Source organism: Tympanuchus pallidicinctus, unplaced genomic scaffold (assembly GCF_026119805.1).
Source record: "Tympanuchus pallidicinctus isolate F22 unplaced genomic scaffold, pur_lepc_1.0 scaffold1, whole genome shotgun sequence".
Lineage (NCBI taxonomy): Eukaryota > Metazoa > Chordata > Aves > Galliformes > Phasianidae > Tympanuchus > Tympanuchus pallidicinctus.
Window position 1 is genome coordinate 50,432,814 of NW_026294618.1, and position 12,566 is coordinate 50,445,379.

At 39.4% G+C, this 12,566-nt stretch overlaps 1 protein-coding gene across 7 annotated transcripts in view; it reads left to right on the forward strand.

Annotated features, from left to right (window-relative positions):
• NCOA7 (nuclear receptor coactivator 7) overlaps positions 1-12,566 on the forward strand; it is an 84,198-nt gene that overhangs the window by 25,748 nt on the left and 45,884 nt on the right. For all 7 annotated transcript variants that reach the window (XM_052677385.1, XM_052677436.1, XM_052677425.1 and 4 more), the window contains one exon: positions 11,957-12,210. In XM_052677385.1, the coding sequence (XP_052533345.1) occupies positions 11,957-12,210 (254 nt within the window). The remainder of the gene's footprint in view (positions 1-11,956; positions 12,211-12,566) is intronic.

Genomic DNA, 12,566 nt, shown 5'->3' on the forward strand with positions numbered 1-12,566 from the left:
CCTCTACTTACCCTGTGAATCACAGAACTATTCTCTATTTGAGTTCCTCCTCTGGGAATTTTAAACAACATGGTTGTTTGTGCAGTCTTGGTTCCTTTCAATGCTTTTGTCCTCAAGAGTAGTGGAGTCATCTACGATCAAACAAGGGTTTTGTTTTTTGCTAGCAGAGGTTAAGGAAAGTATCTGGTGTGACTCTGAAATGTTTCTTCAGGGTTTTTCAAAACTTTCCAAGGCCAGAAATGCTATTTATAGAGATGCAAAGCTTGCTTAAGACTTGTGTAGATTATCTCTTATTCATTTATTTCCCTCTGCATGGGATTTGAAACTGGGAATTAGTGAGTGTTCTGTATAAAGGTTTCATGTTTTCTTTTTCTGTTTCCTGTTCATTTTTTTCTTTTAGGAAAGAGAAGAAAGGGAGGCATTCGTGATGTTCTTACTTCCTTGAAGCCTATGTTGCAGGATAAAAGAGATTGTGCTTATTTAATGTTAAGACATGCTTTCTTACAGTGAAAATTATAAAATTGTTGCTGTAAGATCTGTACAAAGTTAGTTTGTTAGGTAGCAAGTATCCAGTATCCTCATACTTGCTTTTCCTAAGGGGACCTTTGGGTGTCTCTTACCAGCCTTTAAAAAGCAAACTGTTAAAAACAACAACAACAAAAACTATTTTAAAAAAGAAACTGACTTAGCCTCCTTTTTTTAGAACATAAGTAGTTACGTGGTAGACCTTTTGATGTAGGAGTCTGTGCAGTTTTGATAAGAGTTGCTATGCATACAGTCAGTGTATTTTGTCTTTCTCCCCTTCCCTTACTGTCTGCAGTGCATGGAGGGTATGCGGGAGGCCTCGGGCAACTTCCTTCTTTGCAGCTGGAGAAATTCAGGGAGGTAGCATTCTAAAGGCTGTAAAAACACGGGACCTTCAAAAGGTAGCCTTAGATCTGGGCAGCTGAAATCTAGGCTTTTTACCAGTGTCCTTAAGAAACTGATATAATTACCTGTCTGCACTGTGCTGCATTTCTAGTGTTTGCATACACAGTCTTGTCCTGTCAGTCTCCAAGAAGGATATTCTTTTCTGCTCTTAGGACCTACTGTGTACAGTTCTCCATAATTTCAGTGACTAAGCCTACCTAAAAGCTGGTGGAAATCTAACAGTATTACCTAGCAGATCTTTAGTTCCACAGTCACCATAAACCAGTGCTGAGCTCAAGCTGCCACCAGAAGAAGTGATCCTGTACAACCTTCTGGTTTTGTCAGGTCTCCGTGCACCGGCTGCGAGCTGCTGGGCAGTGAGGGCCCCTTACTGGAGCTTCTGGTGCTTCCAGGAGCAGCCACACTGTTCCTGGCAGAGAGACACTTCTGTGGCACAGAGGCACACTCCTAAAGAAGTGCCTGGTGGTGCAGATTTTTCTTGGTGGTGCTCTTAATCATCTCTTGCTTGTGCTGAAGGAAATCCCAGCTGTCCTACCACCTTATGAAGCAGCCCTGTGAGCCCTCATGCTTGGTACTAGGTGGCAGGTGGGATGTAAAATGTTTTGAAAAGAATTAGTCAGCATCTTGAGATATGTCATGATTTTCTTGGATTATATGTTTTTAGTGAACAATGCCTGCAGAGGTCTGCATTTCGACAGAGGCAGGTTCCTGATGGCACTCAGTTCTCAGTGGTTCCAGGCTGTTGTGTTCCCATGTCCTCAGCATTAAGTCAGCTTGCAGACTGAATTCAGAAGGGATTATGAGAGGTAGGTTGTCACTGTAGGTTTGTGGGGTTTTTTCTGTCTTACATTCTTGTCTAGGCAGGGACTGTTTCCATCTTCCAAATTTAAGCATATAGAGTTAACAGTGCTCTAAGTCTCGATGATGTCTACGGGTCTTCTTTTTTGTTCATTTGTGTGGGAGAAAATCTCATGAAGAGCAGCAGAATTGGTTAGGAATTTGATGGGAGGGAAAGAATTGCCCTAATGCCAGAAAACTTTTGTAATGCAAATGAGCCATAAATCAGCTAGCAACTCCCTGGGTGTCTTCATGTGCTGAGCTTTTTCCTGTCAGGAAGCAGTCTCTTTGGAGTGGAGAATGTGTCTTGCATAGCACTTCATCTGCTGATAATAACTCTGAGTTTTTACCACTTTTTTTTTCTTCAGTAAAATTTAAAAGCTTAAATTTAGCGTGTGGCCAATTGTAGGTAAACACAAATTAAATGTGATGTTTTTCACATAATGTTGTGCATCTGTCCACTAATGGGTCTTTTTCTCTTAATGCTTTTATAAATACATAGTCTCAAGGCATTCATTACACATTTCAATCATCTGATCTTCAAAAAACAAGATTTCTATGTGCTCAGGATCTGTGTTGGAAAGATACAGATTCCTCCTGGAGCATGGTGGTTCCTGTAAAAACTGTTTTCCCTCAGGCTGAGAAAAGGGCTTTGGTATTATGAAGGCATTCCTGCTGCCAAACCCCCTTGTATTTTTTGTTTCTTTGGGTTGTTTTTTTTTTGTTCTGTTTTGTTGGTTTTTTTTTTTTTTTTTTTTTTTTCCAATCTTGAGTGTCCTTAAACTGTAGAAGGTGAATCTGGTCACATGAAGTATTGCATTTGAGCCATTTTATGCACATGAAGAGTCATACTATTCGGTTTACAGGACAGTGGAAGTCACTTGTAGGAATAGAGCTGAAAGCAGGGAGGTGGAAGTCTGTCCTTCCAGGAAGCTCCTACTCCCAGCTGACAAGTGATGGGGCAAAGTAGGGATGGAAGTGGGATATTACAAAGCACTCACCGTACCTGGTTCCTGGCAGCCCTTTTTTCTATGAGGCCATTGTCCTTGAAGGCAGTGGGGTGAAGATAGCTGGCCTGCTTGCTCTCTGGGGAGGTGGTGGCACTTGACGCTGTGCCTTACCCACCCAAAGACCTCATTATAGCCTGGGTGTGTGTGGTTATCATTTTCACTTAAAAATGCAAAATCCATTGTAAGAAACAATACCATTAAAGCTGTAGATCCCTCTTTTTCCCCACTTACTGTCAGCATTACTGAGCATTTTTCTGAACTTTAATCCATGTGCCAGGACCTACCATATACTCGCGCATTTCCTCTCCTGTTCTGAGTGTTGATTGGAACTCTTTTCAGGAAGCCAATTAAACTGTTTAACTTGTTAAAAAGATTGCAGGTTGTTTGGGAGCAATGATTGCAAACAGGACTGAGAGACACTGAGACTCTGAGACACAGAGTGGGTTAGTTGAGATGTGTTTTTTTAATAACTAATCTGAAATGCTTTAAATAGAACCTTTCTCCATTTGTGTGAATGTGCTTCTTGCTGTAGATTTATTCCTGGACAGGTTGAAGTTTGCAACCCGTTTGTAAGCAAGTTTGCACAGCATCTTTTATGAGCTCCAGATGTGTTTAACAGAATCCCTAAGGAATATATGGTGGCACTTATATAATTCCAGTCATGGCAGTTGTGCCATACAGCCTTGACATTTAAAAGGTAATTTTCAATGTAACTTATGAAATAAAAGCAAAAGCCAATGCAAAGTCAGACGCTTTAAATCTTAGTTTACTCCTTCTTTGGAGTATCCCTCATAGAATGATTTAAATGAAGAAATAATTAAGACTTTTGCCTATACTACATTGGTCACTGACTTTTTGGCCATGGTTACTTTCTGATTTTGCTTACCTTGCTGGCAATGTCAACCAAGTGACTTCATTTAGAAGCTGAAACAAACACTTGTGTGTGAGAATTAAAACAGTTTTTGGGGACAGGAATAATGATGGACAGGGAGATCCATCTCCCTGATCTCCTTGGCTGGGAGAAGTAGCTTGAAATCTTTCTGGAGCTGAATCTCCTTTTCCTTGAATTGTGTTGTGCCCATCCTGAAGCCCAGGGGTTTGCTGTGCTTTTTACTGTGCTTCAGTGCACTTGCTGTGCATTACTGCTGACTTCAAAAAGAACACTTAGAGGGCAAAAAAAATCTCAGTGCTGTGTGCATGCAGGGATTCTTCACGAATGTGTTGACAGGTATACAGGCTTTTAACAGTTTTCAGTAATAGGTGCGTGCTGAGGAAAAGGCTGTATCCCTGTTACTGTGTTCTTATCCCCTCACAGACCCTGCCATGATGAATTTTCACAATTGCTTTTTGTACCTGTTTATGTCTCAAGCAAACTCAGCATGTCTAAACTTTTCATCTGCTTTTCACTTTTCATGGCAGTATTGCTTGAAACAGTTTAACTTGATGCTCTCAATGCTTGTTGTATAAAGTGCTAAAATAACATTCTCTAAGTTTTTCTTCCTGAGTTGGGTTCTAGTTATGTTATTGTGACATTGTATGTGTTGCATTAGAATTCTTTCCCATGGATTTCACTTTTATTGATCATTGATTTTCATTTGCTGTTTTATTGCTTCATTGTAAATGTCTTTTGCTATTGTAGTCACTAGGCTTTAAATTTTCTTCTGACCTTTCAGTCCGTTTAACCAAAAACTAAAAGTAGCTTTATATGTTCAGGAAAGTTTAACACTTGATCTAATAAAATGGCTGAGTAGTGATGATTATATTGAGCAGTGCACATCCCAATAAGTCCTCCTGTCCTGTCTTCCTCTTTCTTGTTTTGTGACATTCTCAGTTCTTGTACTTTATTCCCTATTTTAGTTAGTTATTACTTTCAAAGGGACTTTCTTTTTGTCTCGTGGAAGTTGAGTTTATTCAAGTGTTTAACTGAAGTGGGCAGGGAGGAGTTTATCAAAGTTTTGAGGATGTATTTAAGCCAGCCTTATTGCCACGAGCTTGTTGTACTCATTAAATAATCCTGTAATATCATAGAATCCTTCGAGTTGGAAGGGATCTTTGAAGGCCATGTAGTCCAACTCTCCTGCAATGAACAGGGGCACCACAGCTAGATCAGGGTTCTCGGAGCCTTATTTAGCCTCACCTTGAAAGTCTCCAGGGATGGGGCATCAACCACATCTCTGTTCCAGTGCCTCACCACCTTCACTGCAAAAGACTTTTCCTTATATGCAACCTAAATCCTTCCTCTCTAAGCTTGTAACTGTTTCCCCTTGTTCTATCACCACGGTACCTGTGAAAGTCTGTCCCCTTCTTTCATTGAATCATAGAATGGCCTGGGTTGAAAAGGGCCACAATGATCATCTAGTTTCAACCCCCCTGCCATGACCAGGATCACTGACCACTAGACAGGTTGCCCAGAGCCTGTAGCTCCCCTTTAGATGTTGAAAGAACATACTACTTTAGCCATGTAACTACACCTGTGGGGTTTTCTGTTTGTACTACTTGTTTTTCTTTTGCAGTTCCAACAGGTGTGTCAGTGGTAACAGTAGCTCAGCAAGCTGGCAGTGAAAGTAAGGAGGGGCTGGAGCTGAGCACCAGCTGGAGGGCACGAGTTGAAGCCCTTCCTTCCTGGCAGGGGGTTTGAATGGAGAGAGATTGTCTTGCTGAGTCAGTCTGGGAGGAATCTGGCGCGCATAGGAGCAGTTGGGGATGAGCACCATGGTAAGAGAAGTATCTAGCACTGTTAGAAAGGGAGAAGAGTAGGAACAGGATGGGGTTGTGGTAAGAGTCAGGTCGTCGGTATTTGTGACAGGAGAGATTTGTGGTGTGGGTTTAATTGAACAAGCCAGTTTAATGTGTTTAATGCAAACTTAGAAGAGTGACTCTTAAGGGAGAGACTTCTTGATTTTTACCTTCTGCCTAAAGCGGTTCTACCAGAGCCTGCATTAACTGAGGTTATAAAAGAAGGAATTAAATAAATGTTTAAATCAAACTAAAACAGCTTTCAAAAATCCTTTCCCTATGGAAATTGTTGTCATGGTAATGGAGTGCTAAATACATGGTAACCTTTTTTGCTAAGTAAACTTGAGAAAGATGGGGATACTTCATGCCTTTGAAAGTAGAGTTTATTAAAGCTGTGTGGGAACATTTTATTCCTGAATTTAAAAAAAAAAAAAAAAAAAAGAAACTTTCTGAAAGCTCGAGAGTCTCACAAGTTTTATACTGGGAAACTGCGATATCCCTCCCAAAAAAATTAACATAAGAGAGCTTAAATAGGTTATTTAAAATCCTCTGATATGCAGAATTGGGAAGAAGTAATACTTTCATTTAATCCAACAGCTGTTCTGTATTAGAAGGTGCAGCCTTTTAAAATTCCAGAACAGCATTGCTACATATCTGCATTACAGATAATGAAGGAAAGGTTGAGGTACTTTATTACTATTGTATGTGAATGGCAGTGTCGGGAAGGAGGTGGACGTACCCCCATTGTCAATGCAGCACTTTACTCTGTGAAGCACAGTGCCGATCTTGATCACTGCTGCTGACTGACCATGTGTGAAACATAGAGCTGGTGTTTGTTGTAAATTAGTAACTGCAATTTCAAAAGCTGGAAATTTCCAGCTTTGACTTGTGCTACTAATATCAAAGGTTCCTGTGGTTGCAGTATATGTTGTTGTTCTGGAGAACTGGCAGAGTATAACCAGCTTCTTGATGTATTGTACCCATACCTGTTGTTCTTGGTAGCTTTTTTTCTAGAAGAGTTAATTTTATCCTTTTTTTCCTCCCTTTAGTTAATTGTTGAAATCTAATATAAAAATGTGTGCCGTTGCTTACTTTTGCCTTAAAATCTGTTTTAATAATAAACATACAGAATTGTGGCTTGCTTATTTCCAGAACAGGGTGCATAGTAGCCTGAAACAGCACGCATTTGATAGCGTTGCTCTTTTGCACTGTGGCCACTACTTACTGAGATTGCTCGCTGAGGGTGAACTGTCTGCACTGTAGTTGTGAAGTAAAAGAAGCTGCACTGAAGAAGTCAGGTGAAGGCATTATGGTCTGGCACGCTGGCTTTTCTTTGGCTCTGAAAGAAGTCATTACTTGCTTTGCCTGAGATTATTTATTCATCATGTTACATCAAGTTGGATGAAGCCACAGCCATGCTGTAAGGTTTCTGAATTTCAGCAATGAATTTGATTTATGTGGCTATTTCTGTTCTGCAGGATGTTGTGCTGATTGTATAGCAGATACCAAGGCATATTTTAGAGGATGCATATTGTAGAAAGTTTCCCAAAGGGAAAACTGTCAGCTTGAAAAAGTCATGAAGGTTTCTTCTACATTTCCCTTCTCCCCGCCCCCCCACCTCCCTTTTTAAAAAAATATATATTTGTTTGAGGGCCACTTTTATAAAAGTTTTCATTTCACAATGGAGTTACTTCTGCTGTATGATGTTTAGCACTCTAATACATCTTATAAAATCAAGCTTGGTCTTGTTATCCTGGGATGCTTTTAGAATGTGATACAACCCTCATGCTCTTTGTGATTACTTACCAAGTATACACAAAATGAGTTCCAATCCAATTATTTGTTAGGCCCTTCAGTTGAATAAGTGTTAATTGAACCCAAATGCATTTACTAGGAAAAAAGATTGTTACTGTCAGATTTGTTTCTTTGTTTTCTTGATATCAGGGATGTATTGCTTTCTTGATGGTCATATTTTTCTAATGAAAATTGTAGAGGTAGCATCACCTTTCCTTTGTCTGGACTGTTTTCTTTGTACTCTAACCGTCTTTGTTGTTAGTGTTACGGGAAAATCTAGATGCTTTATTCTAAAAATGCATGTGTATTTTCTTTTTGTAGGTAGTCAAATATACTTGAATCTGGAAGATTATTTCTTAAAATATTTCTTGAAATATTTCCTGGCTCTTTTCCTGTAAGTCAGTGTCCAGATTCTCCCCATCCTCATTGCCAATTAATTTAAGGAAGCACTGCTGACATTCTGTTTTAACTTGCATACTCTGAAATTACACTCCTTTCACATCACTAGTCCCTATTAAATGCTGCCAGAAACTGAGAGCAGCCTGCTCTCAGTGTCTTCAGAACTTTCATGGGATTTCATAGTGAAGCTCCCATGCCATCGCATGCTCACATTAAGAGACTTAAAACTTCTCCTGGAAAACTTAGTGTTTGGATCAACTCGGAAGCGATGACTTTGAGGAGAAGTAAAAGGATGCCTCTGTAAATCCAGAAGACATGTTTTGCCTGTCAGAACCAGTTAGCTTGAGAAATTTTATCTGGTGTCTAAATTACATTACAAATGTGTAAGGCTTTCTGAAGAAGCAGGCGTGTTTTTGCAGATAAGTTGTTTGTGTCTGCAGGACTCCTTTTTTCTCTGTCCCTTTTTCCTTCCCTTTATAACTTTCCTGGTGAAACTCATTGTATCCTTTGACAGGGACATTACAAAATGGACATCTTGTGCAGTAGTATCTATCTGCTTACTGAAAAACAGGCATATTGTTTTGTTTGTAAAGCTGTTCTAACTGCAAAACCTGACATTGTGATCAAACTGAGTGATTTTAATTATTTGGCCTTCAGCTTGATTTTTTGTTTTCATAATGTAGAATAAATTCTTTTTATTTTTTATATTATTATTATGTATTAATATATAATATTAATATATATATATATTATTTTATATATATAAAATGCTGGAAGGGAGCTTCAGAGATCAAGTCTAACTGTTTGACCTCTTTAAAGCTAACCAAAATTTCATTGCATTATTGAGAGCATTGTCTAAATGCTTCTTGAGTGCTGACAGGCGTGGGGCATCAACCAGATCTCTAGGAAGCCTGTTCCAGTGTTAGACTACCCTCACGGTAATGAAATATCTCCAATGCCCATTCAACCCTCTTCTGCTGCACTCTGTGTTGTTTCTGCCCTGCCATAGGTGACCCGGATCAAAGCCCAGCACTTCCCTCTGCTTCCCCTCCTCAGGGAGCTGCAGGGAACAGTGAGGCTGCCTCTCAGCCTGCTCTTTTCCATACTGGGCAGCCTAAGTGTTCTCAGCCTCTCCTCATAGGACACAGAATTTTAGTTGGCTTCAGAGAACTGTCTTTCAGAATGGAACAAGACCACTAGAAAACTTCCAAGGTGGTTGAAAAAGGAAATAGCCTGATAAATGATGTTCTTAAATTAATTTTTTTTTTTTTTTTTTTTTTTTTTTTTCCATCTTGTCAGAAACAGTGGGAGATAACAGAGCTGGAAGGAGCAGATAAGATCTTCAGTCTCTAGCTTGTTCAGGAGATGATGAGTTTGAAACCTTAGCATCAACAGAAGGAAGGATGAGCAGCTTGCTCGCCTTTCTGTGTCATGGCCCTTGTGCTCTTTGTGGTTGGTTATTCACTGATATCAAATGAGTTCCCTTTCAGATGTTTGTTGGGTACTTCAGTCAAGTGTTCAGCAGCCTTGCTGGGTGGTGCAGCTTAGAGTGACGAATGCAGGGGATGCAGTTTGGCTAAATGTGCAGCAGGCTCTCCAGCTATGCTGTTTACTGCCTTGTCTCTGCAGTGCTCTACCATTGCATGTTAATAATTGAATTGCCTTGTGTATATGCAGGGCTTTGTATTTGCTATTCTGAGAAAGTGTACTTAGTAAAGTTAAAAAGCACAGTGAGTTTGAGGATGTTCTTATAGTGTTAAATGACATTGCAAGCTTATTGGTTCATTGGGATATTTTAGTCAAGATCTTTCAAGAATGAGTTAAGTGTGTGTGGAAGTAATTTTGGCCCAACTTTAGAGACCCTTAAAAGCAGTGTCTTTTAAGTACGGAGCATTTCCTCAAGTGGAGTTACTGCAACTCCAGCTCCTGAGATGGGCACTGTGTGTGCTTAGTCCTCATATGGTGGTTATTCTAGTGCCAAGGTTACCACTTTGAAAGCTCAGTGGTTACCTCGAAACAGAGAATTGGGCAGGAGTAGTCTAGGCGTTATTGGAAAATGTGATGCATGTCTTGAGGACAGAGTAGGAATTAGGAAGCACCCAGATCATTAATCACACACCTGAGGAGTGTGCAGGTGGCTTTGCCTATTCACTGCTACTGCAGGTTTTGGGATAAGCTTTTGGTGAGGTACACGGCCTGGCAGTTAGGCAAGGTTAAATGTTGCGATGAAGAGCATTAGTCGATGATATTACCACTGGTCAGTCCTGGTTTTTTTTCTGCCTTCCTCCTTCCTGTCACTAATGGACCAGGTCTTTCATAGCTCCCTTTTTTTCAAGTTGCCTAGGGCAACTTTGAAAACTCTAGTTAAAGTGTGCTTTAAGAGAAGTACTGATGAAGCTGTTGGAGTCATTGTGAGGACTGTTGACCTCCAGAGAGGGTTGTGGGTGTTTTCCTTTCAAAAAAGGGTTATCTTTCCATTATAGCTGCTTTTCTGCTGGTTGGTTGGTTGTTTTGAGATAACGCATCCATACTACGTGAAACTTACTTAATGAGATTGGTGATCAAAATGCATTAGAAATGTGGGACGGAAGGCTCTGGTGCAGTGTGGATGGAAATGGAACTGCTGGTGGCTTACCAGTTCCAGCCTGTTAAGGCAGATGATTTGGATAGCCTGTGACAGGCACGTGCAGGAAGGTCATTATGTCACTAGAGTAAAAAGTCAGGGGTGTCTCATTTACAAGTCTGGAACCAAGTTCAACCACAAAGTAAGGATATGCCATTTTAGTGGAGCAGGCTGCTTTATGAAGATACGCACCAGGGCTAAATAGAGACATAGTGTATGCCATGTGACTGTAGTGTTCTGCAGTTGTTACAGCAGCCTTTGATCAGGTTTGTGGCTTATTAGTCAAAAATAAGTTACCTTTGCAGACTGAAATTTTCTGAAATCTAAACAAAACATTTAATTCGTTACATAGATGTATTCACTTTTATCTTTTTAGGAGTGTGTAGGTTGTTCTTATATGTAGTCAAGATCTAGTCTATAAAGCTTTGCACCTATAAAATTATTTTGCTGTGCAGAGCATGAACTACAATTGCTTTGTGAATCAGTGGGTGTGAGTGAATGGGGGACCACTGCAGGGGCAGAACTCATCCTCACTGAATTGGCTGCAGAGTGGAGATCTCCTGCTGTGACACTGGGAAAGCATTTAAGAAGTGTGTATACAGAGGAGTACAACAGGCGCGAGGCTTTTGCAAGTCTGTCTGTTCGTATATTTCACTGTGAAATGTTGGTTTTGCATGGTCTGAGAAAACGACCTCTGTAACCAAAGGCCAGTGTAGGAGAGAAGTATCATAAGATGGATTTTTTGTTCTGTGCAATATTTCAATGATTCTTAAGGTAGTGGCACTTGGGGGCAATTCTGGTGACTCTGACCCTTGGGCCATAAAGTGAGCTTTGAAAGGTAAAGATGGTGACTTAGCAGAAAGTGGTGTTAGGATTCTTGAAGCATCTTTTTTACTTCGGTTGCTTTAAGGCTTCTAAAAAGAAAATGCTCTTGTTGTTATAGTGATAAGCTGACAGATTTATGGGCAGGTCATCAACATTTTTTTCTCAGAAGAGCATAAAAATCTGGGAAGTGTTCCTGCACAAACAGTCTGCAGCCACATCAATCTTTGCTGAACAAGCAGTGGGTGATGCTTGGGGCACAAGGTGACACAGGCTGTGCAAAAGCAAATGTAGGTTAGCATGGGTAGATAATGTTGGACAAAGTGGAAATAAATAACAAGTTTATGTCAAAACAAGTAGCTTTCTATTATGCAGGAGCAGTTGACTGTGAAATTGTTGTGTTGTTGTATGATAGTACATTAGGATCTGAGCTTTTATTTTATCCTAAGTTTCATCTTGAAAACATGTTTCTGTTTTCAAAATTCATTATATAGTGATTTAGAAACAAAACATTTGGATGTTTCTATTTCTTTTATGGGGAAGAGGAACAAGAAAAACAACAGTAAAAACATTCTTTTTTTATTATTGTTGCTCTTGAGAAGATAATTTCAAAGTGATGGGTGATACGATGATTGAAGAATATGCCTTAGGATAATGTTAGGTACTGATGAGAAATGTGTTTTTTACAGGGTTTTAAGGAATTTTGTTGTTGAATTAACTTTAGAAATCAAGAGAGAAAGTGAACTAACTGGTATCATCTTCATGGTGTTTTTTTTGTTTGTTTTTTTTTCCCCTTTGTATATAGTTTGAAAAAGAAAAGGCAAGCCAAGCAAAACACTGAGACCATCTCTGCCAATTCTCCTGGATCTCCTGTTTCCAAAATTCCAGCTGAGAAAGATGATGAAAGTAAAGTTATTTTGGAGCAAATCAGTTCCTCTGAAGACAAGTGTAAATTTGCTGGGGAAAAGGAAGCTGTTCCAGACAAAGAAAAGAGAAAAAAAAAATACAATCAACTGAAAGACATCAGGCGCACAGAACTTAAAAGATACTACAGTACTGGTGAGTTATGTTGATGTTAGAGTGTTTTTTTTAATGTTTGTTTTGATACCTAGTTAAAGTGCTTTCCTTATATCTTATAGAGTTTCCTTCAAGAGGTGATTGACTCTGCATATCCTTTCTGTAAAAAGAAATAAGATTACGTAGCTCTGTATATCCTCTAACTTTATCCTTCAGTTTCTTTAAAACAATGTCTGTTTTTTTGTTTTTTTTTTTTTAATCAAAACACATTTGAGACTTCAGTCTTAATTCATACAATTTTATCTGCTGAAATGTGAACAAGTAAGGAAACTAATGACATAATTTTAAACAAAACCTATGTGGTTGAAAATTTATCATGTTCACTCCCTTCTCTCCCT